The 25107-nt window shown below is 60.3% G+C and overlaps 2 protein-coding genes across 2 annotated transcripts; both read right to left on the bottom strand.

The window, feature by feature from the left end:
- Nucleotides 1-1298: 1298 nt before the first annotated feature.
- On the bottom strand, nucleotides 1299-4087 carry Prxl2b (peroxiredoxin like 2B). Its single transcript, XM_076863434.1, has 7 exons — nucleotides 3919-4087; nucleotides 3545-3749; nucleotides 3163-3214; nucleotides 2510-2573; nucleotides 2353-2428; nucleotides 1957-2075; nucleotides 1299-1473 (listed from the first exon to the last, which is right to left on the bottom strand). Exons 1-7 carry the CDS (start codon nucleotides 3979-3981, stop codon nucleotides 1447-1449), a joined length of 606 nt encoding a protein of 201 aa, XP_076719549.1. The 5' UTR covers nucleotides 3982-4087; the 3' UTR covers nucleotides 1299-1446.
- Nucleotides 4088-11093: 7006 nt separating this feature from the next.
- Tnfrsf14 (TNF receptor superfamily member 14) lies at nucleotides 11094-18450 on the bottom strand. The gene is made up of 9 exons (XM_076863435.2): nucleotides 18360-18450; nucleotides 17871-18031; nucleotides 16903-17011; nucleotides 16321-16446; nucleotides 15669-15824; nucleotides 14976-15066; nucleotides 14128-14282; nucleotides 12807-12838; nucleotides 11094-12608 (listed from the first exon to the last, which is right to left on the bottom strand). The coding sequence occupies exons 2-9, from the start codon at nucleotides 17937-17939 to the stop codon at nucleotides 12495-12497; spliced, it is 852 nt and encodes a 283-aa protein (XP_076719550.1). The 5' UTR covers nucleotides 17940-18031; nucleotides 18360-18450; the 3' UTR covers nucleotides 11094-12494.
- Between the last annotated feature and the right edge of the window lie 6657 nt (nucleotides 18451-25107).

Below are 25107 nucleotides of genomic sequence, written 5' to 3' on the forward strand. Positions count from 1 at the left end.
CCAAGGCTGAACCACACTGTGCGGTCCACACCCACCCGCTGCCCAGAGGCACCTGCAGCACAACAGTGCAGCCAGCAGGGACCTGGTAGGCACCCCACCAGGTGGCCATGGTGCTGGCCCGACTTCCGTGCCAGCCTGGAACACAGCCACCGCCTGACACCGGTCACTTGACACCTCCGCATCCACCTTCGGGGGTCAGAGCCCCATGCAGCCCCATAGACACCATCCACCATCTTCCACCCGCTCTGAAAGCTCGCTGCTGCCAGACGTCTATGAGCTTCAGACACGAGCGAGTAAACGCTTGAAAGAAGGCTACAGCCTCGTGTGTGCAGGACGGGCTGGTGGGGGTCGGGGCAGTGGCCTGGGCAAACGAGGTCAGGCGGCAAACACCCCAGTGAGCTGCCAAGGAAATGGTCTCTGAACAAGCGTCCAGCATCCTAGTGGGGACCTGGCAGTGGCCAGGATGTGCCGGACAGCCACCTCCAGGGGCCACTGACTCCAGGAGCTGAGGTCGGGAGGGCAGTGGCCCAGGGGATCTGCGGAGCTCAGCCTGGCACTGAAATTTTAGTTCTGTGTAACTTGAAGCCAGAGGAGTCAGCAGGCTGCAAAGGGCCGTATCACCTGCCCTGTTTTTGCAAAATGACCACTGGTGTGTGGGTGGGGGACAAGGCCATGCAGGAGGACACTGTGGTCCCCAAGCTTGAACTAGGGAGACAGAGGAGGTGCTGATGTGGTCATCAGAAGCCATGTGGATAAGGGAGCCCCTGAGAGGAGAGAAATGAAGTGGGAGGGGCGTTGGAGTTCTGCTGCAGACCTGGTGGGCCCTGGAGGGATGGCGGTCCCAGGCCAGCAGCCCTAGCAGGGTGGCCATGATGAAACTCCAGTCGGAGAGCCTCTGCACAACACCAGTTCCGAGTCTCTGTCCACCCGACTACCATCTCCACCCTGAAAACCCAGCTATCCACAGGAGACCCTCAGAAACAAGCACTGCCTGGGGCCAGAGCCTGACCAAACCCTCCTCTCCCCACCCTTGGCCTACTTCCATCCTCAGTCAGAGGTGGGTTAGCGCATGAGGCCACCCGGGGAGGAAATGATAGGACAGCAAGGGCTGTCCTCAGGGCCACATGGGCCAGGGGCCTGAAGTCTGCAGACTGCAGGACGTGTCCCCTCCAAAGGGCAAGGACCTGCATGGTGGGAAGATGATACCCTGGCTCCTCGGGGACTGCCTCTCCAGTCCAGAGGGAGGTGGGGGCCACAGAGGACACAGGTGCAGAGCCAGTGCAGGAACGGGCTGACCTAGGAGCTGCAGTTTTAATGGCTTGTTTTTGCCCGAGGAGCAGAACAGTCCAGCACCCTAGCCCAGCAGCTCTGTGACGATTCTTCTGGTTTGATTCCCAGCACACCCAAGGCAGCAGACGCCTCCCAGGTCAGAGGAGCTCAGGGTCATCACCTCCTACACACCTCCTCGTCACACTGCAAGGACAGCAGGGGTCCTGTCAGGCCAGCCACATTCCCCGGGTGCCAAGAACAGTGGGGCTCACCCACCCACATACAGAAAGGGGCACGCTTAAGGCAGGAGGCCACCCACCTGAACAGCACTCACCCCTCCACCCGGGGCACAGGAAGCTGACCACCAAGACCACACTATGACCAACAGAGGAGCCTTGGAAACACCCAGGTCCTCCCCAGCCTCCAAGGCTCAAAAAAGAGCCCTTTCTCCGCCCTAGAGCCACCACCCATAGGGGTGGGTCCAGATATGCCTGTCCACCTAGTCATACTGCCCCTCAGTCCCTTACACTCTGATCCCTTCTGCAAGTGGGGTCACAATGACATAGATCCTGGGATACCATGAGCAGGAAAAAACAAATCCCCAGAGGCTGCAGCTCAGCACTTGGCCATGCCAGTGCTGTCCCAGAGGAGGGGTGTGCTGTGTGCAGCAGGCAGGCCTCGGCTCACCTGAGGGGGTTCGCTGGTGAAGGTCTCTGCAGAGATGCCCAGAGCCTGCAGGATGCTCTCCTGGGGGACATAATCACCTGGGGACTTCTGGACAAAATGCAGCAGAACTTTGTCACCACCTATAAAAGCAGACAGATGGTCAGGACACACTGGGAGGCCACCTGAACCTTGCACTCATGTGACAGGAGACCAGCTGACCCTGGCAACCCTGGCCAGTCACAACCTCCCCCTAGTTAGACAAGAAAGCTGTTCTGCCCACAGCCCACCCTGCCAAGCCAACACTGAGGGCCAGAACACGCCACGGGGAGGAACTGGGGTAGATGGAAAGCCAAAAACAGTCACCCAGTTCCCCAGGCCTGCCCACTGACAGCGTGGCCTGGAGCCCCCCGAGCCCACCTTTGCTGACTACCAGCAGCCCTCCACTCTGCAGCAGGTCTCCAGACAGGTTCCCCTGGATGCCAACAGCCCTGGCCTGGAGGGAAAAGAACAGGCTGAAGTCAGTCCTAGAGGGAGGAACTGTCCCTACTCCTGCTGACCTTGGCCATCACAGTACCTTGGCAGCGACCTCCCGCACAGGCTTCCCCAGAGCAGCTGGAAGGATGCTCAAGCTATTGTACCTGCAAACACACAGCCTGCTAGCCCAGACTCTGGTGGAGCCCGAGCTCCAGAGCCCACCCTCCGGCCCTCCAGCAGATGCACAGCCCAGCTCTGGCTCAAGCTCTGCCCTGCCCACTCATCTCACTAGAGGCTCAGAGACGGCACAAGGCAATCAGATCAGCAACCACCCCAGCCAGGAGCAGCTACTGGAGCCCTAGGACACCCAGCCTGGGGACAGATGGCCTGGAGCCCCACCAAGGGTGTGAAGTGTGGGGACCAGGCCCCAAGTTGAGCATGCCCAACGATCTGCTCAGCTGGCCCTGCCAATCAGGGCAGGCAGGCAGCCTGTGGCACCAGAAGGCTGGGATGGCCCCTGATGGAGGCACTGGACTCCAAAACCCTCTCTGGCAGTCTGGACACTGCAGCCTGCTAAAGGCAGGCCCAGGTGAGAAGCCTTTTACAGAACAAGTAACACCCCAGAAACAGGCTGACGGAGGAGCTGGCTGGAGCCGCCAGTGCCAACACAGCCAGCCTACTGAGGGCAGAGCCAGTAGAGGGCAGCAGGAATAATAATGCACGCCCTGGACCCCTGGACCCCAACACACTTACCGCTTAAAGCCCAGCTCCTTGTAAAACTGCTTGCTCTCATCCAGGTAAAGCTCTGGAAAGGAAAGCACAGGTGCGTGTCCCAGGCCCCATGCTGGTCCACTCAGGTTCACCCTCTTGCCTCCTGTCCTGTCTCCTGACCAATTACCGTGCCCAGCTCATCCATCCTGGCTCAGGAGGGCCAAGGTAAGGTGAGTGTCCCCATTGTTGAGAAGAGGGACTGAGATAAAGAAGTGACCGGTGGAATCGGAAGGCCAGGAATGCAAGGGCACAACCGGGGGGACCAGGATGCCGCAGGAGTAGGAGGACTCCGACACGAGAGCACCTCCAGGCCAGGGCTGGGCAGAGCGACAGCCAAACGCCCAGAGTTGGGGAAGGGTCGCACCTCCGGAAAAGTAACCACCGTCCAGGAACTCCTGTAGGCCCAGGGTCTCCGGCCCGACGCCCAGCAGGCGCACGCCATGCTGGTCCAAGACACCCTGGAGGTTGCTGAGGTCCCGGGCGATCCAGCGGCACACCATGCAGCCGAAGCGCCGCAGCCCGGCCACCACGCACGCCTGCTCCTGCCACAGGCTCCGCAGCTCCACCGCCTGCGGGGCCGTAAGGTCAAGAAGCGCCGGACCGACGCCCACCCCCACGCCCCGCCACGCCCAGCCAGCGCCCCCAAAAGACCCCCACCCGCAGCCTCGAGCGCTGCCAGGGCGCGCAGCAGGAACGGGGTTCCGCGGCAGGATCCGACGCCCACTGCCCCACGCTCACCTCCCCAGTCACTGCGTGTTTCAGGACACAAGCGCCCACGCGGGAAAGGTCCACAGGACTCATGGCCACGGCCGAGCTCCGAAGCGCCAGGTCCTGGCGCCGCGATCCTCTCCCACGGCGGCTGCGCCTAGGGTAGAGCGCCGGGTCCCGGTACCGCCTCCGCCCTGCGACCCGGTTCTGCCCGGACCGCCCCTAGCACCGCCCCTAGCACCGCCCCTGGTTCCGGGCCCAAAGCCGAAGCCTGGTCGGGACTGGATCACTTCGTTTACATATGCATAAGCCCGCTGACCAATGGCGACCAATGGCGGAGCTTGTCAGTCTGCCACACTCGGTGCGCCTGCGCAGAGAGCAGAGGCGCGGCCCTGTGGGGGCGGGGATGGGGTGGGACCGCGGGGAGAAGGGCGGGGAGGCGGAGCCAAGGGAGGGGAGGTGGAGAGGAGGGCGGAGCCGGGGGAGGTGGAGGGCGGGGCGGGGAGGCGGAGCCAAGGGCAGGGAGGTGGAGGGCGGGGCGGGGAGGCGGAGCCAAGGGCAGGGAGGTGGAGGGCGGGGCGGGGAGGCGGAGAGGAGGGCGCGGAGGTGGAGGGCGGGGCCGGGGGAGGTGGAGAGGAGGGCGGAGCCGGGGGAGGTGGAGGGCGGGGCGGGGAGGCGGAGCCAAGGGCGGGGAGGTGGAGGGCGGGGAGGTGGAGGGCGGGGCGGGGAGGCGGAGCCAAGGGCGGGGAGGTGGAGGGCGGGGCGGGGAGGAGGAGAGGAGGGCGGGGAGGTGGAGGGTGGGGAGGCGGGGCAGAGTGGGGGCGGGGCCGAGGACGGGGAGCGCAGAGCAGGTGAGTGGACTTGGAGCCTGGGCACAGGAATCCTCCCTCCCAAGGAAATAAAGAACACAAAGAAGCAGTTAGAAGCCGGTCTTCTTCACTTCACTAGACAAAGAATAGGAAGTTAGGAAGAGGTTAACTAAATTGAGGGTAGGGAGAAGGTCAGAGGGTTTGCTTGCTTTTGAATCAGGGTCTGGCTAAGTTTCTTAGGGCCTCTATAAATTGCCCAATGAGGCTGGCACGAACTTGCGATCCTCTTGCCTCAGCCTCCTGAGCTGGGATTACAGGCCAGAAAGCAGTTGTTTTAACAAAGCCAGTGCAGAATTCTTTCGATGGCTGCAGCTTCTCATTGAATGAAGATAAGGATGTTGCTTTTACTTCCAGTGGGCGGGGGAGGGAGGAACTTCACATAGCAAACTCTCCTTCTGTTTGGTTTCTTGTTTTCCTTTTTAGGTGAGCGCCAGGACCTGGCGCTTCAGAGCTGGGGACTGGTGCATGCAAAGCAAGTGCTCTGCCACTGAGCCACAGCCCTAGTCTCATTTTCTGCTTTTAAGAAACAGAAAGGGGGTCAGAACAGTCTTCTGCGTATGCTGGAGGGCCATGTCCTGAACTCCATTCTTATGTGACACAAAACTGGAGGTAAACCTACAGATGCATTTGCCTTTATCTGAGCAGGGCAGCCATCCTCAAGGACAGCTCCTACCGTCTGTTTATAGACTCCGTCCATCCACAGCTTGCTGGTCAGCTTTGCTGTGTTTGCTGCAGGTACAAATGAGCCCCAAGCCCCAGCCGATCAGCTGTGTTTGACCCCTGCTTATGTGTCCTGTTGGCACAGTGTGGCTGTGTTCTTCACGCCACCCTCATTCTGGGACCCAGGCTGAGTCGGCGGTGGCCGTCTGGAACGTGCCAATCTCCTGACAGGCAGGTGAGGGCAGGAGACAGAGGTCATGTCATGGCTCTTACAGCCACGCAGATCTGCGGCAGGTCACTTCTGCTCATGGGCTGCTAGCCAGAGCTCGCTGTGTGTCTCGGAGGGTGTCAGGTCTAAGAGTAAGCTGGCCGGCTGTGGCACGGATGCTGGCAGGAGACCCACGACTCCTGGTCGGAGACAGGGGACTCGACTCCTCACGGCAGTGCCGATCACATGGGCCATTGTGTGTCGTCCCCACGTTCCAGGGCCAGGTGGGGCTGCGCACACGGTGGGCATCCTTGCTGCTGGGGGGCCCTGAGCTGGGGGAGTCCAGTGTCTCTGGAACTGCATTGAGCTTGCTGCTCTTCCCCTCGAGGGTTTTCAGGACAAACTCAACGCTGAGCAGCTGCTGGGTGGACAGTGTTGAGGGCTTTCCATTATTGACACCCTCAGCAGTGTGTGGAGACCCAAGAGGGCCCTCAGACAAGTGACCCTTCAGGATGAGCTCACACTGGAATGACAGCCCAGTCTGCCCGCTGTCGGATGTTTGACAAGAGTGGTCTCAGGTGGCCGGCCCTGAGCCCGTTCCTGGCGCTCACCCTGAGCATAGTTGGGGTGCCTTATAAGCAACAGACACTTTCCTCCTCGATTCTGGAGGCTGCAAGATTCAAGGTCAAGGTGCCAGCAGATTCGGTGTCTGGTGAGGGCCTGTGTCTGGTTCACAGACGGCCCCTCCCAGGTGGACAGAGGGTGAAGAGTCTCTCTGAGGTAAAGGCAGTGATCCCATTAGTTCCAGAGGCCCCTCCTAACACCATCACACTGGCGGGGGACAGATAGTGGTGATTGGGTACAGTTACAGCATGGGGACCAGCAGTGTCATGGCTGGCATCTTGCTCCGTTGGGCACTGGGTTGCCATTATGTCACAACGATGCTGTCTCATCTCCTCCTCTTCTCCTTCCTTATTCTGAGAAGCCATAAATAAACAAATGAATACGTTGGGTCCCAGTGCAACAGGAAGTCCTCATCTGCTTTTCTGTGAACAGGGTGAGCTATCTTCCCACGTTTGCCTCACACTGTGGTTTGGCTTCCTTTTCTTTGGTTGCTGTACACGGCTTCCTGCCTCCCCAAATGTCACCTCTCTGCTCTTGCCCCGAGTTCTGCAAACACTGGGAAAGGTCTGCCCAGGACCCAGATGCGTACATGTGCCTGAGGAAGGGTCACTGATGGGGTGGGGATCTCTGGACCCAAGACAGGTCCTGCTGAGTCACATTGGATGGGCCCCCTGTACCTTGTCTGAGTCTCAGACCCTGATGTCCACCTTTGCTGACCACACAGTATGTCCTCAGCCTCCGGGAGCATGCTCTCCACACCCTGGGAATCGGAGACCCCAGTTTACCTGTGGGCTAGAAGATGCTGAGGCCTGCAGCTGCGTCCCAAGTGGACCCTGCCCATGCCATCCTGCCTGTCCCCTCCAGCAAGGCCTGAGATGTGCACCAGGAGAAGCGAGCCTCAGGCAATGACTCCAGAGCCCCTGGTAAAGGACAGCTGACTTTGCCCAGTCCTGCAGTCCACACACCGCCCGTGAGCTTGGGGGTACCGGTGGCTCAGGGGTAGGACACTTGCTTGACATCCTGTGCACAAAGCCCTGGTTTAATCCCTAACACACTGACCCCATTGCTTTCCAGGCAGACTGCCAGCCCTGACCCAGTGTGCCTCATTCCCTCCAGAGCAGCTCAGCACTCACCCTGCCTGCGGGCTGCCCCCCAGCACTGCTGCGGGACTGACCCTCTGGGGTCAGACTCTCTGAAAGCCGAATGGGGTCAGGGGCTCGCAGTTCACTCAAACTGCGCCAAATGAATATCAAAAACTGAATCCACATCCAACGCACTGTCCACACGCAGACCCACAGACATCTCAACCTCACAGCAGTACCACCCATCCCCTGCAGAGCCGGTTCTTTGCCATAGCCCTCGGGGGTGCACCTGCAGGGTGCCTCCTCCTCCGCTGTGATGGTGCATCCCACACAAGCATGGAGATCCACAACATCCCCCTGAGGGCCCTGCTCCTCAACTGGCGGGTGGACCCACAGGGTCCTGCCTGTATTTTTCCAAAGGGCATTGTGGCCTCTTCACCTCTGGGAAGAGGAGGTTAAAAATCAAATGTACCGCAAGCATCGGGGGACTCTCCATACCTTCTGCTCAGTTTTACTGTAAACCAAACTACCCTAAAAAATAAAGTCCAAATACATCTGGGTTGTCATCAGCCTGCTTCAAGCAGGGGGGCAAAGCCCAGGCCCTGCCAAAGAATAGGTGTTGTGCCAAGGTGGCCCCTGCAGCAGGACAAGGACCATGCCTGCTGCTTCCCTGCATGGGCAAGAAGCCCCTCAGTGGCCGTGATGGCCAGGGCCCCTGAGCTCAGTTTCCCACCAGGAAGCGGTCACTAGTTCAGCAGGAATGTTGGACCCCCCAGCGCCCCTGAGAGCTTACAAGCTCTGCCGCGTCTGGGTACCAAGCGCACAGCTCCACAGCTGCGCGTCTGGGATCCTTCAACCCGGTCTTCGCCTCTTTATCTCTTCACTGCCTGTTTTTGCCCAAACTCTCTCAACCTAATAACAATCAAGGAAGGATTTTCCAAAGAATAATGACCCATATCTGGGATTAATGGAGTGCTGCAACGGGAACTCGCATGTCACAATGAGCTCCAGCCTGTTCAGAAGGCTGAGGCAAGGGGACACTTTTGAAGGCAAAACGTGGAGGGTGACTTAAGATACGTTGAAACAATAATCCTCAGCCACCAGCATGAGTAACCGGGGTGATGCTGACCAGGGACTGGATGGACAGTTGCCAGGGAAGACTGCCCCACAGAAGACGCGGGGAGGCCTCTGAGCGACCGCCCTCTCTATAGGGCCACTGAGGCGGAGCCTGCGCGAGGGGAGGGGTTTCTGTGTGGGGGACACACGAGGGTCCGCCCGGCAAGGCTGTAGGTGGTGGCAGTCTGGTAATCCTGCTGAGGTCTGCTCCTGACAGTCTCCCAGCTTTACTTATTTTTGGCTCAAGTTCACCCTGAGACCCCTCCAGGAATGGGAGCAGAGAGCTAGGAACAGTGGACCCCCCCAGCTCAGGGTCTCAGCGGCAAAGACACCTGCTGTGTGCAGTCCACATGGTGCCAGCATGGCCCAGGAACCCCGAGAGGGCACCGGGGCGCCTTGGTCCGTGTCTGTATGTTGCCAGGTGAGGTGAGACCTCTTTCCCCACAGCTGGAGGGGAGACTGGTCAGGGCAACAGTGGGATGGAGGCAATGAGGGGGGGGCCCTAACCCACAGCCCCGCCCTGGAGGTCCCACCTCCCAGCCATCTTTCCCTGGTGGACTCCTGGCCCTAAGAGCCGACCCTGAGCCCCCAGGGCTGCCCCCAGCAGGGCAGAGCTAGGGCCACCCGCTTCTTCCTCTGACTCCACACTGGGCTCTCAGCATTTTTCCCGGCTGGCCAGTTCCTGTTGGTGCCTGTGTCCTCTCTGCATGCTTCCCTAGCCCAGTGTCCTGAGGGCACGGCCCTGGCATGGTGCTCAGGGGGGCGCAGGTGGGAGGGTCTGCTGCAGAGGGGTCCAGGTGACCTGAAAGATGGGTTCCTGATCACTCCATGCTCAGCCGTGTTCCCTCCCAGGGCTGACCCCGAGCTACCTGGAGCAGCTGCTGTCCAGTGACTGGCGGAGGAGGGTCAAGGTGACTCAGCTGAGGTTTTCGGGAGGCCACGTGGCAGGATGGCACCTTCCTCTTCCCCATCCAGCAGCCCCCCCCCCGCCCTGGTCTCCACCTCAGTGTCTCCTCTTCAGGGCACCAGAACCTGGCACTGAGGTCCCACCAGGCCCTGTCCCTCCAAGGGCCCTCCCTGGTCAGACACCCACTTCTGTCCAGTGGCCTGTTTTCCACGGCACAGTTCACCAGCAGATTGTAGCAAGGCCAGCAGACTGAACCCCCCTCCCCTCCACCACTGAGAAGCTGGCTGGTTTCAGGTCCCTGGAGGAGGGAGTGACCCGTGCCACAAAGGGCCATGTGGGGAAGCACCGGGGGTCTGTAGGAGGCAGAGGATGTGAGGAGCCGCTTGGGCAAGGCCAGGTGAGGCAGGGTGAGTGGGCTGAGGACCAACAGTGTGAGACATTTCAGTGGACTCTGGGGGGCAGGGACTGTCCCTCGTTGCCCAATGCAGGACCTGCCTCTCTGGGGAGGGCACTCTCCCCAGGGTGAAGAAGCTGTCTGAAATTAAAATAGCAGAATAAAACCATCTTCTTTAGACAGGCGTCCTGCCACCGTGCTGTTCCCATAGACCCTCACACAGCCCAGGTAGGTGTGGCCCTTGAGGAGACACCTCTGGGAAAGGCCAGGGGGCTCCAGGATGTACCTCCACGAAGCCCTCCAGCAGCCTCAGGTGCTCTGGCCAGCTGCTGTGAGCATCGTCCCCCACGGCTCGCCACATCTCAGCTCACAGCGATGCTCTGGATCGAGCTCCATGGGCCCTGGAAAGAGCATGTTCTGCTACTGTGTCAGGGCTAAGTCACCTCTGTGCTTGAGGTCTTTGGCCTGCTCCTTCTGCCAACCTGAGAGCCGTGGGTGGAGTGCCCTTCTGTTCCGTCATGTGGTGCTGCTCAGTTAATCTGGAGCTTTGCCGTTGGGTGATAATCCAGAACGGCCAGTCCAGAAGGGCCCTTCCGTGCCCCAGGGCTGGGGGACCCAACAGAGGCAGACAGTCTGCTCTGTGCCGAATGAGATTTACTGGGGACTTAGGGACAAAGTAGCTTGGCAGCAGAAGAAGGGTCTGTCCCATGATTGGGTCAGAAGGAGGGGGTGTCACCCAGCCCAAAGGTCCGTGGCTTATCTCAAGCCCACGTGCAGGTCGGCAGGCCCCCCTCTGGACCACGGCTGCACGATAGCCCACGTCCCACTCCCATGGCCTGCCCTTTAGAGCTTGCTAGGAAATCATCCGGGGAATGCAGGCCAGGTGCTCAGAGGCCACAGTGGCCAAGACACCTAGGGCAGCAGCCTGAGGTCAGGCGGGGTCCCCACAGTGGATGTGGCTTTCTGGTGGATTGAGCCCCCCTATGGTAGTGAAAGTCCCTCCTTGTGCCTGTGGACTCCTGGTGGTGGTGTCTCTGTGGTAATGCGGTCTCCCTCACGCCTGCCCAGTCTACCCACAGCAGATATTCAGAATGGGATTCTCGCTGATGGCATATTCTTCCACAATCTGCCACTCTCTGCCTCTCTGTCACTGACAGGACCACTGTCACTGCCTGGGCCACTGACATTAACATTTAAGTCTTTATTAATGTTCCACAGATTTAAAAAATGGGTAGTCAGATACAGAGAGAATCCACAAGAATAGGGTATAAATTCTGCAAAACAGAATTGAAACTCAAATAATGAAGGAAATTATATTTCACATGAAAAAAAATGACCACACCAAAAAAAATAAAAGGGAGAGGAAATAAAAAGCAGCCCACATCCCTCTCTGCACACCTGGGCTGAACATGGAGCTAAAGAAAGGAGGCCACGAGCTCCCGGAACCCGCGGGCAGGCAGCAGCTCTGAGCCTGGGTCGCCCTGCAAGGGGCTCTGGATGGAGGAGCCAGCTGTCCATCAGCAGGCGCTGCACAGGCAGAGGGGCCGGCCAAGCGGGGGGGCGGGTGAGAGCAACTTGTGTAGATTGATACAGCAGGAGTGGGAGCTTATTGTAGGACAGGAGGGGTATACATACATTCCACACAGCTTATCTTAATTAACATAAACTAGATACAGCAGTCAACCAATAGGGAATCTCCACACTGAATGGCTCCCTGGCGTCACTTCACAAACCACTCCCTCTGCAAAATGCCAGGCGCCATCCTGACTTGTTTACAGACCTTAACAGCAAGCAGAGCCAGAGACCCGCGTGGACCTCAGCTTACACCTCTCGGTGCACCCGCACGCACACACCCGCACACCTGGCTCCTGGTCTGCACGCACACATCAGTATCTGCCACACACGTGCAGGGGAGTGATCCTAGGTCTGTCCCCCTGACACCCTGGAAGCTGGCTGGCCCGTCATTGTGGCTCCTGGGGTTGGTCTGACACTCCGTTCTTCAGGAAGCAACCAAGGCTCTTTGGAGGCGTGACTGATCCAGGACTGAGGCAGGGAAAGAGCAAGAAAAGCCCGAGCACCCTGCTGAACTGGAACTTAGGGACCTTGTCACTGAGGGGTGGGGACACGGCGAAGGAATGCTGCGATGCGAGCCACGGACTTGAACCCTGGGGGGCAGGTGAGCAGTGTCAGTGCAGAGGGGAAGAGACATCCTGCCATCCCTCCTGCCACTCCCTGAGGGAAAAGCAGGATGCTGGGACAGTGACGAGGTGCTGCTGCCACCGCGTGCGGCAGGGGAGTCCAGTGCTCAGCAAGATTCACACAGTGGCGCGGCATCTAACCAGAATATGTATTTTATGACAAAAGCAAGAGGACAGAAACCACTTACAAAATCATCCCAAACTGGAATAGTCACTAATGCCACACTCTTGGCAGTCCCAGCCCCGTGAGATGGCGTCCACAGACACCTTCCAAATGAGCAGTCTGAGGCTGGGAGGGCTGGAGCCAGAGGCAGCCTCACTGTGTCCTCATGGTGCTGGGTCTCTGCAGGAAGCTGCGCCAGGGCTGCTGGGGGGCTCTGGACCCCCTTTGATGGATGGGGACAGCTGTGACATCCCTGAGTGCCCTGAGCCAGAGCCCTGTCTTTTCTGCTGCTGCAGCTGGAGCTAGCCTAGGGCAGGTGCCGCACTCATGCCAGGTATGCGTCCGCTTCCGGTAGGTTGAGTCACCTGGTTCCCAGCCCTGTGGCTCATCGATGGGGGCCCATGGCCCTCAACACCGGTGCTGTCTCCTCCTCCGCCACCGTGGTGACTTTTGGAGCCTGGGTGACTGCAGACTCACCGGCTTCCTCCTCTACTTGATGCTGCAAGGAATGAGGCAGGGTGAAGACCTGCCTTCAGGGCCCCACCCCCAGCCTCCTGGTTCCCAGGGGCACCCAAGTCCATTCAAGGGATCAACATGGCTGCAAGATAAGGACCCAGGGCCATTGACCAGCTGGGAGACCCCTCCCACCCTCCACCATCCTAGAGCACCAGCCCCAGGGTCGGGTGAGCCTTGATACCTGCAGCACAACCATCTCGCTGGGCTCAGAGCCTGTAATACAAAGACACCATCAGGAGGGGCCAGAGCCCCCACCAGGGCCCACAGGCCCACAGAACCTGGTGGCAGCCAGATCTTGGGCCTCTTGCTCTGTGGCCTTTCCCCAGAGAATGACCTTCTCTGAGACAAGGTGAGATGGCCCAGGGACGTAGCTCCTTACCAGGCCTCATTCCCGGGTCCAACACAGGAAAAACAGGCCCTGGCCTGATGCTACAGCTTAGACGGGAGGTCGCCCCCAAAGCCCATATGGGAGACCATTCAGGAGTGTTCAGAGGTAAGATGGGTGATGGACGCTGATCAGAGCATCGGTTCAGGGATAAGGGTTCAATGCAGGAGGGGTGGGCAGGGGTGCTGTTCCTGGTGAGCTTGGTTCTGCTCCCTGGTTCCATGTCCAGAGCTGCTTCCCTCCCCCACACTTTCTGCCATGGCTCACTTTGGACCCAGAGCTGTGGAGTCAGCCACCTGTGTTCTGAGACCTCTGAAACCATGAGCCCCAAATAAGCTTTTCTCCCTCAAAAATAGTTCTTGTGAGATCTTTGGGTCACAACAGAGAAAAAGTTGTCTACCACGCCTGGGACACCCCAGGCCATGGCTCGCTGCAGTCCCACCATCACCCTGACAGCAGGACAGCACTTCACAGAGGAGGCCCCGTTCCCAGGAGCAGAGCCCCTGGGTTGGGCTGAGAAGGGGGACCAGCCACTCCTGGCCTGCCTCAGTGCCTGAGGCTCCCATATGGTCCTGCACCTGAGAGGCCCAGGGGTGAGACACAGATGTCTGACCCCAAGCCCGAGGGTGTGGCCCACCTGGCCCCTTGGCTTTCTGTGGGGCGCCTGCTCCCCTGGACTGTGCACAGGGCTGCACACTCTGCGCTGAGCCTGGCACAACCAAGGAGGAGAGTGGAACGCTGGCCAAGGGCTTGTGAGTAGGTGGACGACGCCTGGGCTGCCCAGTGGGGACACAGCCTTGTCCTTGGTGGCCAGCCACCAACCCCCGGCCCCAGGCTCTCCCTCCCCACAGGCCCCACAGGCAGATGGGGGCTAGGCCCCTGCTCCAGTAGGCAGCAGGTAGGACCCTTGGGTCCCCACAGGGAAGCCGCCTGACACCTGGGCCCTGGGCAAAGCAGGAAACCCAGCCCCCACTGCTAACGCTGCCTCGGAAAAGAGCCAAGAATCCCGGGGATGTCCTGGTGGCTGCCACCCAGGGCTTGTGGGGACACAGTTGTGGCGTCCCTGAGCAGCCCCCGCTGGAGCCCTAACCCTGACAGGGAGAGCAACACTGCTTACCACACAGCCCTTTTCTCCTCGCCCACGTCACCAGGGCGATCCCCACGGAGAGCGGGAGGACGGACACAAAGACATAGACCCACCAGGACAGGGAGCAGGAGACGTCCCTGCTGCTGGTCCCCCGCTCGGCTTCCATGGCAAAAGGTCCCCTGCACCTAGGGGACAGCAGTATGTCAGCCGAGGCCCTCAGACCCCCGGAGGGTCCTGCTCTGGGTGGCTCAGGGCAGCTCTGTGGGTGGCAGCTCTAGACTGGGACCTTAGGTTTGTCCCACACTCCCAAGCCCTTTGGGGAGATAGAGGGAGAGAGACCAGGGAGGGAGCCTGAGCTGGGAAGGAAAAGACAGCCCTGGGGGTGAGCGAGTGTCGGATGGGCAGGGCCTGCTCCCTCCCTGGGGCACTCAGACCTCACCACAGGGACCCCGAGGACTAAGGTCAGTACCGGGGCCTGGGACTTGGCTCAGGAGCAGTGGGGTCCTCACTTTGAGAACTGCTCCTTACAGAAGTGCAGGCAGCCCCCCGATCTGGACACCCGAGACCCAGGCCCCCAGAGGTGGATGGTGAGCAGCATCTCTGCTGGGCTGCTCCAGGCAGGACCCACCTGCACCTGCAGGAGCCAGGTCAGCATGGCTGCCAGATGAGGACCCAACAACGCAGCTGTTCCGAGGCTGCGTTCCAGGCTCACGTGGCCTGTTTGTGGGGTGCAGGCCCCTAGCTGCTCTGCTGGTGACAGAGGTCCCACCCAGTGCGGGACATGAGGCACTGCCTGCGGGGACAGGGCCCTCGTTTCCCGGGGGAGTTGGAGGGGCCCCTTCTCCCTGGGCAAAGCCGAGGCCCCTGGGATCACCTACGTGGTCCAGGGAAGACATTGCTCCAGGGTCCCGTTGGGTGAGAAGGTCCCCAGTGAGCAGTTGGCACACACTGTGTCCTGGCTGTCTGTACCTGGGGGTGGAGAGGGAGGGGCAGAGGGGCCATGGGCTCCAGGCCAGGCGGAAACTGGGCTTCCCGGGGGCGGGGCCTGGGGTCTGTCTCTTCTGGGACCTTCCATTTCCTGAAGGACTGGGCTATAGCGGGGATGGTGTTTGGAACTGTCCTGGACGTTGCCTCCATCCAGAGGCAGGGAATCGGATGCCAGGGTCCCCTGGGCCTTCCTTCCATAAGTGATATGGGTGGTGCCCTGGTCAGGCCCTGGGCGGGACCTGGGGGTCACACTTCACACTCAGGGAGAATAGTGCACTGACCACAGGCCACCCCGTCCACCTGGGCTCCCCGCCTGGTGTGTGAGAGAAGTGGGAGGACTCAGGGCCTGACCACGAGGTGAAGCCACCAGGGCCCACTTCCCCGCTCTGCTCTCCCCTGCTGCAGGGCTTCCCTCCTTTCTTGCTGCCAGGGCAGGGCTGGGAGGGTTGGGCCTGGTCTGGCCAAGATTTCTGTCCCTTTAAAGACCCCCAAGCTGGCCATGATGTCCAGGGCATCAGGGGCTCAGGCAGCAGGGTCGCTGGGAATGAAGGTGAGTTTGGGGTAGACACCTCCGGCTGGCTCACCTCTCCTCTGAACCCTCTGGCCAGGGTGGCAGATGGTGTGGGGAAAGCACATGATACAGTGGTCCCTGTCCTCGGCCTCGCAGAAGTAGCCTTGGCGACAGCCGCACACCGTGTCCTGCGTGCTGGAGCACTTCTGCCTGGTGTCCAAGCCCAAGGCTGGAACCCAAGAGAGCCTCTGAGAGCGGGAAGCTGCCGGGGCCAAGGAGTGTCCTTTCCAATGGGAGGGTGGAACTGGACAGCTCCGGTGGGCTAGGGGCTCGGCCCCAGGCCCGGGGAGGGCTGGGGATAAGGAGCACTCGGGGCCCCAACTCTGCCTCAGCCCAGAAAGCTGCCAGTATCTGAGGTGCTGGACACAGAAGGCCCAGGAAGAAGACAGACCCAGGGCGCATGGCTGTGCAGATGGGACCCCAGGGATGAGGAGTTGGGGACGTGACCCTGAGAACGCCTCACTGATGGAGGCAGGCTGGCCCATGGCCAGGTGGGGGTTTGCCCCCGGCTGGTGGTGCCCTCATGAAGGGCCAGAGCCTGAGCTCAGGGAGGCCCAGGTGGCATGACAAGGGGGACACGGGCCCCAGGGTCCCTTGCAGGCAGCTCCTGCAGGGAGAACCCATGGAGGTGGGTGTGATGGGGCAGGCAGCTGCTCGGCTCCTACCTGGGTCACAGACTCTGCAAGGCAGACACTGGCTCAGGCCGTTGGGGTGGGCGGTGTAGGTCTCCGGGGGGCAGGGTATGCACACTGTGCCTGTCAGCTCACTGCAGGCTTGCTTCACGTGGTAACCTGCAGCCCAGGGTGTCCACAGCTTCTCAGCCACAGAGGGCCAGGCGGGAGCCCACCCCTCACACCCACCTGAGCCCCAAGCAGGTGTGACACCAACCATCAGGACCCTGGGACACTGAGCTGCTCCCCGGGGAACACGCTGACCCCAGCTCTTCCAATCCAAGGCTGGGCCTGCGTGGGAGCAGGTTGGGAGTCCTGGCAGAACATGGAGCCTCCTGGGACACCTCACCTGGCTGTGGTCCTGTCCCCCTCGAAGCCTCAGCCTGCAGCCATCCAGGCCAGCTCTGTCCCCCAGGGCCATACTTGGGTGGTAGAGCAGCGAGAATCCCACGGTCTGAGGAGCCAGGCTGCAGAGGACTGCCCCTACTGTCTATGCCCCTGGGCCAGGGGTCTCTTGCCACCCTCAGTGTGGCAGAGGACAGAGGCTCAGGGAGCTGGGCTCAGGGCTGCTCCTACCTGGGCTGCACTTGGGGCAGCATTCGGTGCCCACAGGGTACTCCTCCTCTCTGCACGGGAACTGGGCAAGGGCACACGGAGAGGATCCCAGGAGAAGGAGACACAGGGCCTGCAGGAAGGGGACGGGCATTGGAGAGGAGCTGCCCCACTGCCATGCTGCCCCATGGGCTCCCCCAGGCTGTGCATGTCCTGGATATCCCTCTGTGGAGTGGGGAAACAGCACCCTAGGGCTGGGTGGCCCTGGCAGGGCTCAGGGAAAGACCTTGAGAGACCCTCGCAGCCTCAAGTGGAATGGAATTGAACACTCTTCCAGCCTCCATTCCCCTGCCTGACAGTGTGGGACCCCAAGAGCCCCACACCTCCCTGAGGAGCCACGGGTCCCACTGGACAGACACCCTGCCAACCTCACTGCTGGGCTGGGCTAGGCCTGCTGCCCCCGGGGAAGTCACACCCTGGGGTGGGCAGACAGGCTGGTCAGGGCCTGGGAGAGAGTGGCCCTGCTAGGACCTTGGGCTTACCCATCTGGGCAGGCAGGAAAGCCACCCTAACAGGAAGCCAGTCCCCGCCTAGCCCTTGGACTCTATCTGCCCAGCCAGTCCTCGCCCAGCCCTTGGACTCTATCTATCTGCCCTGAACACACATGGTGCTTCTCAGCAGAAGAGCTTGGGGGGAGATCAGCTCCACTTGCTCCAGGGCCCACACAAAGACACAGCTCACTCGGCTGCCAAGAGCCCGGGAAGTACCCATCCCCTCGGGGCTCACCCTGCCCCCAACCCCAGGACAAGGGCAGTGCCCAGAGACCTGGGTCAGCTCCAGGAAGCTGAACATCTGGGACACAAGGGCCCATGTGAGCTTGGGACCCAGACATGGCCAAGTGCAGCGGCCAGGGGAGGGGACACAGCTGGGGGTGACTTTGGGGCAGGAGGGGTTTGGACGTCATGGGGACAGAGAAGAGCTTGGGGACTCACCAGCTTCAGGGCATTGGCTGTAGGCTCCTGGCTCCACCAGGGAAGCCCCCAGCCTGGCAGAGGCTGCATGTCCCTGGTCAGGGCTCCTCAGGTCCAGGAGCCCCACCCGCAGGACTAGGCTCAGGGCCAGGACTCGCGGCCTTCCTCATAACCCCCAACATCTGAAAGAGAAAGAGAAACTAAGTGCAAGTTCCAGTCCCACTAGAGCCCTCTGCCCACTGCTGCCCTGATACAGGAGTGACTGGTTGGAGGGGCCAGGGTAGCTTCCTGCAGAGAAGGGAGGGTCTTAGCCTATGGAGAGGACCAAGCTGAGGTCTGATTAAGCTCAGGGTGGGCCTGCGGGAGGCAAAGCAGAGGGTGTGGACACTGCTGGGAAGGAGCCGGCAGGCAACCCATGGGACAGGAGCCTCAGAGCCACTGAACCAGCCTCAGGGGTGCCCAGAAAGTCCTCTCCTGCCCCGTGCCCAATGCCCCCTAGAGAGCGCCTACCTTTCCAGGCCCACCGTAGCTCCCAGCGACTTGCAGTGACCGGAGCTTGAGGATTTCCTGCTGCTGGCCTAGTGCTGTGAGTGTGCTCCCTCCAACAGGCCACTCCCCACATAGGCTCCTCCCCACACTTCCTGCCGGCTCCTTCCCCTGGCACAGCTCTGGAAGGGGTGACTCTCCATCAGCACCTGGGAGCAGGGTCCAGCCTGACCCCCTTGCCATCCTTGAGCAGGCCCCCACTCGTCCCTGGGAGGCAAGCAGACTGGGCAGTTTGGGCTGGGTTGGGGTCACGGAGCATGACAGAGCCTTGCTCGGGACTCCCATGTGGAAACTCCACCAGACCCTGACCTCCTCCCCACTGGGATGCCCTCCCCCACTGCCACCCTCCAAGCGAGGGGCTCATGAGAGGCAGCCCAGCAACCCCTCCAGGTCCCTCACCCCCCACATTCATGCCTCCCTGATGGGCCCTAGCACCCCTCTGCTGACCTCATGAGGTCAGTCAAAGGTGGCTCTCCATCTAACAAGACAAGAGGCCACTCAATGAGCCAGTCTGCAGGACCCTCAGCCCTGGGCTGACCTGGAGCCCTTCCAGGTCCTGAGTGGTCCAAGGTCCTTCTCCAAGGTCCAGCCCCAGGCCCTCCTGTCCCCAGAGGCACTATCTCCCACATACCCCTTGTGCCTCCAGTCTGCAGGAGGACATTCCATAAGTGCCTAGGCATAGAGAGTTGAAGCAGAGCCCTGGGGACAGGGACACTGCACTAGGAAGCTCCCAGCACCACTGGCTGTGGGCACTGGGGTCAGCTGGGGTGTCCAGATGTCCCCAGGAGGACTTTCCCCTAGCAGAGGACACACTGGCTGGCAGGGCCACAGCCACCAATGTCCTCATGGTCACTACCTAACTGCACATGGTGGGTGAGGAAAGCCGGGACTGAGGAGGGACAGGCTTGCAGGGGGGTGGAGCAGAGCAGACCAAGGGGCAAAGCTCTCCAACTGCCTCGAGGCTGAGTGGGGGCAGCAGGAGCAGGGTGAGACACCCCCAGCTCCCATACCCATCTCACAGCTGGGCCTGGGCCAACTGTTTCCCAGGCACTTGGGCCCTGCCACGGCACATGTGGGGGTTTCCAGTGAAGGGGAAGGGGCACCCCCTGCTCTTCCGACCCTAGTGAGCCCTGGAGAGTACACAGTGGGTTCTGGGCTGCAGGGACATCCCCAGGCCCCCAGGCCCCCAGGGACACTCTTCAATGAGGCCAAAGGGTTCCTATGAGGGAGATAAGGGCCTGTACCTGGTCCAGCCCCCAGGGCCCCCACCCAGGCCCTCAGTCCACCACACCCAGCAAGTACACCCTCAGAGACCGTCTCATCTGCCATCTCCCCCACAAGTGGGGAAACTGAGGCACGGTGAGGGCCAGGACCTGCACCCAGCATGCAGGCTGCAGGAGCCACCGGAGCTCCTTGGCCGGCCCAGCACCCAGTGCCGTCTGTGCTTGGATCTTTGCTGCCGTGCCACCTCTCCCCAAGGCCGTCTCTGATTGCTGTTTGAACCCTGTGCCCCTGTGGGAGGCTGTGCCTGCCGCCCCTCCCCACTTGGGGGCAAAGTCCGGCAGGGCAAGAAGTGGAAGTGCAGGCCCCGTCCCAGCTCACCCCTGGCTCGGTCCCTCAGCATCACCATCATGCTCAGGGCTCTGGGGAACAGACTGGACCCAGCTCTTCCCTACCCAAGGTCGCCCACAGCCCTAGCTGTCACCTGCTGGGACTCCCCACCCCCTTCCACCCTGGCCCACAGGAATCAGCAGGGAGAGGTGGGGCTTGGGGCTCCCGGGGGCTTCTTGGGTTTCATGTTCCTTGTGGGTGGCCCAGGAGTCCACTCCCTGGGCCCCTCCTTCCTGTGTCTACAGAAGGCCTGCTGGCCACCCACCTCAGCACAGCCTCAGGGCTGGGGTAAGGCAGGTGGTCACAGACACAGGACACAGGTCTCCCACCAAGACCAGGCCGAGCTACTCCCCACCCCAGCTCTGTGGCAGCAGCAGGAATCCAAGAGGGCAGCCTCCCAGAGCTGAGCCCTCACTGCCCAGTGCCCTCTGCAACCCAAGTCTCCAGGGTGCTACTCTCAGGTGTGTCATCCCCAGATGGAGCTTCCCCACAAGAGAGTCTCCAGCAGCCTGTCTGGAAGTCCCCTGTGACATTTCCCCTTTCTTCTTGTAGGGAGTATCCAGGGAAGTGTGGGTGGGCGGGAAGTGTTTGGAACCCAGGTGGTTGAACGGGGTCCTGAGGCACCCAGGCCCCTCCCCTCCTCTGCCTCCACCTCCCTTGCTCTGTGCAGCCCAGGACGCCTGCCCAGTGGGGCTGAGAGACAGGCCTGGCTCCTCCCTCCTGGCCACGGTTCAGTGAAGGAGCACAGTCTGAAAGGTCAACTTCTGGTGCTGTGGGCTCTGGTATGTGCAGCTAATGCCACCTGGGGCTCTGGAGGGGAGATAGGTACCTTCAAGGTGGGAGGGCAGGGGTGGAGCAGACAGAGGGTCCGCCCTGATGAGGCACGACTAGTCCTCGGCCCTAAGAGGGGTGCTTGGTGCCCATGGGGGCCAGAGCACCAACCCCCTCTGTGCTGGAGAGACTTGGTCCAGCTTGGAGGCTGTAGAGGAGGATGGACCAGGGTGGACCTGGCGGAGGAGTCCAGCCACCCAGGTGGGAACTGCTGAGACACAAGGCAGCGGGTGGAGGGCAGCTCCAGGATGTCCATAGCGGACCGTCCAGCTCCCACAGCAGAGGGTAGAGGTGGACAGAGAAGCTGACTCTGCAGAGGGACGGGGGTGCAAGACACATGGTCAGGAGGCTCTGAGAGCTGGGGCAGCCTGGGACTTCCCCGCGGTCAGGCGACTGCTGGAAACCCAGCCTGTTCCTCAGAGCGGAAAGCGGTGACGCAGGCCGGTTCCCAGCTGGGGAGCCCAAGCTCCAGGTCAGGGCGGCGTCTGCCAGCTCGGACAGCTCAGCTGCGTCTCAAGCTCACCTTTTCGGAGACCCTTGGCCCTCCTCTCCCTGCTTGTCCCTTGGCAGGAACTGGGAGCCAGGGACCAGCCCCCCCACACCTGCCACCTCTGGGCTCCAGGATCCCACCTGCAGGACATTCCCCACCCCCCTGACCCCAGGGCAGCCCTCCACCAGCCCTGTCCCCACCTCTGCTGCTCTACTCTCCGGAGTCCCAGCTGTGACTCCAGCCACACGCTGCCCTCTCCCTGACCCTCAGGGGCCTCTCAGGAGCTCCTGCCCCTGGCCGCCCTGGGCTCTCCTCTGCTCAGGCCCCACTGCCACACCCGCTGCAGGGCCTTCACACTCCCCTTTGGTGAACACCCAAGCTCCCGCATCCCAGGTCGGGACACAGCCGTGACCCTAGGTGCCAGACACCACCCTCCTCACATGGAGGCCCAGACCTTCCCGCCCAGGGGGACCTGAGAAGAGGTTCCAGAGCCAAGCAGCTGCTCCACACCACCCCAGGCTCACCCAAGGAGGCAGCTCTGGGTGCAGGTGGAGGGACTGGAAGGGGCCCCAGGGCAGGCTCCTCCTGCCTCCTTACTAGACGTGTGGACTCCTGAGCTGTGGACAGGACCTGGGCACAGGGGAGAGCCACAGATCGCTGCAGCAAGGAAGACTCTTTGGGCTTCGGGGCCCCTGGACTCCGAGTTGGGCAGGCACAGCCAGCTGCCCTGTGCCCAAGGGGACGGTGTCCCTGTGGACAGAGGAAGAGAAAGCCACAGGAGGAGGGCCAGGACAGCACAGAGGGGAGTGTCCCCGGCCAGCTGCACAGCAGGGACCCACCTGAGGTGGACTGTGGCCTGGGACTCCCTGCACGCTGTCAGGGTACTGCCCACTGGGCAGTGATTTGGAGGTAAGTAGGGAAGGTTTATAAATCGTGGCACAATCCGGTCCAGGAAGATTCAGGGGAGCCAAGGGGTGTGTGCAGGAGTGCTCATTACTGCCCAGGGCAGCACAGGACCCCAGAGACAGCCCAAGTTGTTCTCAGAAGAGGAACTGGTTCCTTTCGCTCCAGCTGTGCTGGGGTTACAGCCTGGGTTTACCCTCCTGCCTCAAAGAGGCAGAAACAGAAAATGTATGAATCAACTGTTTTTCACAAATTGAGCAACGTGGGCACGTGGCCTTGGGAGGAGCGTCCAGAGTCAAGGGAGCTCTGGACTGCACCACCTTGGCCCAGAGCAGCCGGGGGGAGTCATGCGGGGTCCAGGTGCTCGGGACTGCTTAAGCAGCATTCCAGAAAGGAGGGGACCCCAGGGACCAGAGGCTCCTCTAGTCCCAGAGTCTCCTGTTTGCTAGGCCCTGCGGGTGAAGGAAGCAGCTCGGCAGGATGAGCCACAGAGCTGCCCGTCCCCAGGAACTCAGGGCCGCTCCAGCCCCCAGCAGCCACTGTGGGAGGCCATGGGGACCACTCAGGTGGTCAGTAGAGACCCCACAGTGGCCAGTCCTTGGAGGGCAGCCAAACTGTCCCTAGAGCAAAAGTCACTAGAGATCTGCTCTAACAAACTTATTTAAAAAAAAAAATCCACAAAAGATCAAGGTGAGCCGCTAACTGATGTCATCTTTTAAACGGAGCTCCACCCTGGGGCCAGGTTAACAGAACAAGAAAACAGCGTTCGCCACAGAAGCCACCCACAGACTAGAACCCAGGGAAATGTAACCAAATGTCAGCAGAAATAGGCCCCGAAATGACAGACAAGGACCCTGAAATGACAATTAAAATAGTCTTTGAAGAAAAAGGTCAATAGGATGAGAGAAATGGGAGTTATTAAAAAAGAACTCAGTGAAACTTCCTAAAACCTGAAAGTTATGCTGAGCCGGGTGGTCACACCTGCCATCCCAGTAACTCGGGAGGCTGAGGCAGGAGTATGGCAAGTTCCAGGCCAGCCTGGGCAACTTAGCAAGACCCTGTCTCAAAATGCAGAATGAAGGGGGCTGGGAGTGTGGCTCCGTGGTGGAGCACCCTGGATTTGATCCTCAGTAACCAATAAAAAAAAAAGATAGGTAAACATGCATAAATTAGTGTCTTAGTGCCGAGTGTGCACATGTGTTTTTGATGGCTGCTGTAACAAAAGCCCCCAGGTGGGTGGCTTGGAGAGCGCTGTTTATCATCTTGTGGTTCTGGAGGCAGGAGGTCCAGGATGAGGCTCATGAAGCAGGGCTGAGCATCCTGCTGTTACTGCCTGCTGTCTGAGCCCCCTGCCCCCCAGCTTTGTCTGACCTTCCTCTTCTCCAGGAGCATGTGACCTTTGACCTTCATCACCTCTCTCAAGCCCCCGCCTCTTAGGACAGCCTTCCCTCTCCCCTATTCAGGCCTCCACCTGTCAACACCAGGTGGACATCCAGGAGGACATGGGCCAGTGTGGAGGAATAGAACCGTCCAAGATGAACTGCAAATAGAAGGAAGAAGCGGCCCGTCCTGGAGGAGCCCCTGGACAAGGTGGGGTGTGGAACACCAGTGGGCCTGGAGTCCTCCGCCCCCCAGGAAGGGAGGGAGACCACCAGAAACAACAGTAGCAGTGATTTTTCTAAAACCAAAGAAACTCACCACCCACCAGCCAAGGACAAATTCAGGAATGCACAGCCAGACAGGCGACAGGCAAGCGCTGAGCACAGCACTCAGGCCACTTGCACACCCAGAGCCGAGATGCAATGAGGCCGCAGGGACTTCCCCAGAGGCCACACACGGCCTTGGAATTCTGCACACGGTGCACCTGCTGGTCAAGGATGGAGCTAGAGGAAGACACATGACTTGGGCTTCATGATTCAAGCAGAAGCTGCTGCGTCGCCTGCAGACTTTCATTGCAAGTAAATAGACTTTCTTCAAACCCAAGTGAGTTGCAACAGAAACACTGCTGAGCTGGGCTTCTGGGTTTCAAAGTATGATGTTAAAGAAATGAAAGGCAAACCACACATTGCGGGGGAATGCAGTTCATAAATCTTGTATCCAAAAAAATATATATTTAACAAACTCTTACAGCTCAATGAGAAGAGATGCTAGTCAACTTGCATTACTCTAATACAATAACTGAGATAATCATCTTAAAAAGAGGAAAGTTTTCTTCTGGCTGGAAGCTTCAGTTCATGGTCGGTTGACCCCGTTGCTCTGGGTCTGTGGTGAGAGTCCATCATGGGATGACCACGTGGCAGGGGAAGCTTCTCAGCTCACGGCAGCTGGGAAGCAAAGAGAGAGCGGAAAGGCTGGGGTCTCCATACCCTTCTACAGCACATGTCCACAACCCAACTCTCTCCTAGAGGGTCCCAGCTCCTAAAGGTCCACCACTCCCTTTGGCACCTCCCTGAGGACCGAGCCTTGAGCATGTGACCTTTCGGGGCCATTCCAGATCCAAACAGACCATTTTTTTAAATAGGCAAAAGGTTGAAGAAGACACACAGAGAGCTCAGGACTCTGGCTCCACACCGTTGGTGAGGAGGGAAATCAAATCAAAGCCACCGCGACACTCCCATGTGCGTCAGAATCTGAGTGTCACAAGGGTGTGGCGCAGGGGAGACTTCAGGTGCTGCTGGTGGAATGTAAAGAGGTGCAGCGGCTTTTAGCAATGTTCTGGCAAATTCTCACAGACCCGCCTTTGTCTGAGCCAGCAATTCCACTGCTCCCACGCAAACAAGCAGGTGAATGACTTGTGGGAGGAGTTTGCAGCATCGTGATTCCTAATTACCGAGAACTGGAAACCTCCCCAGAGCCAGCCCAGAGAAGGGGTTAACC

This window comes from Callospermophilus lateralis, chromosome 7 (assembly GCF_048772815.1).
Source record: "Callospermophilus lateralis isolate mCalLat2 chromosome 7, mCalLat2.hap1, whole genome shotgun sequence".
Taxonomy (NCBI): Eukaryota; Metazoa; Chordata; class Mammalia; order Rodentia; family Sciuridae; genus Callospermophilus; species Callospermophilus lateralis.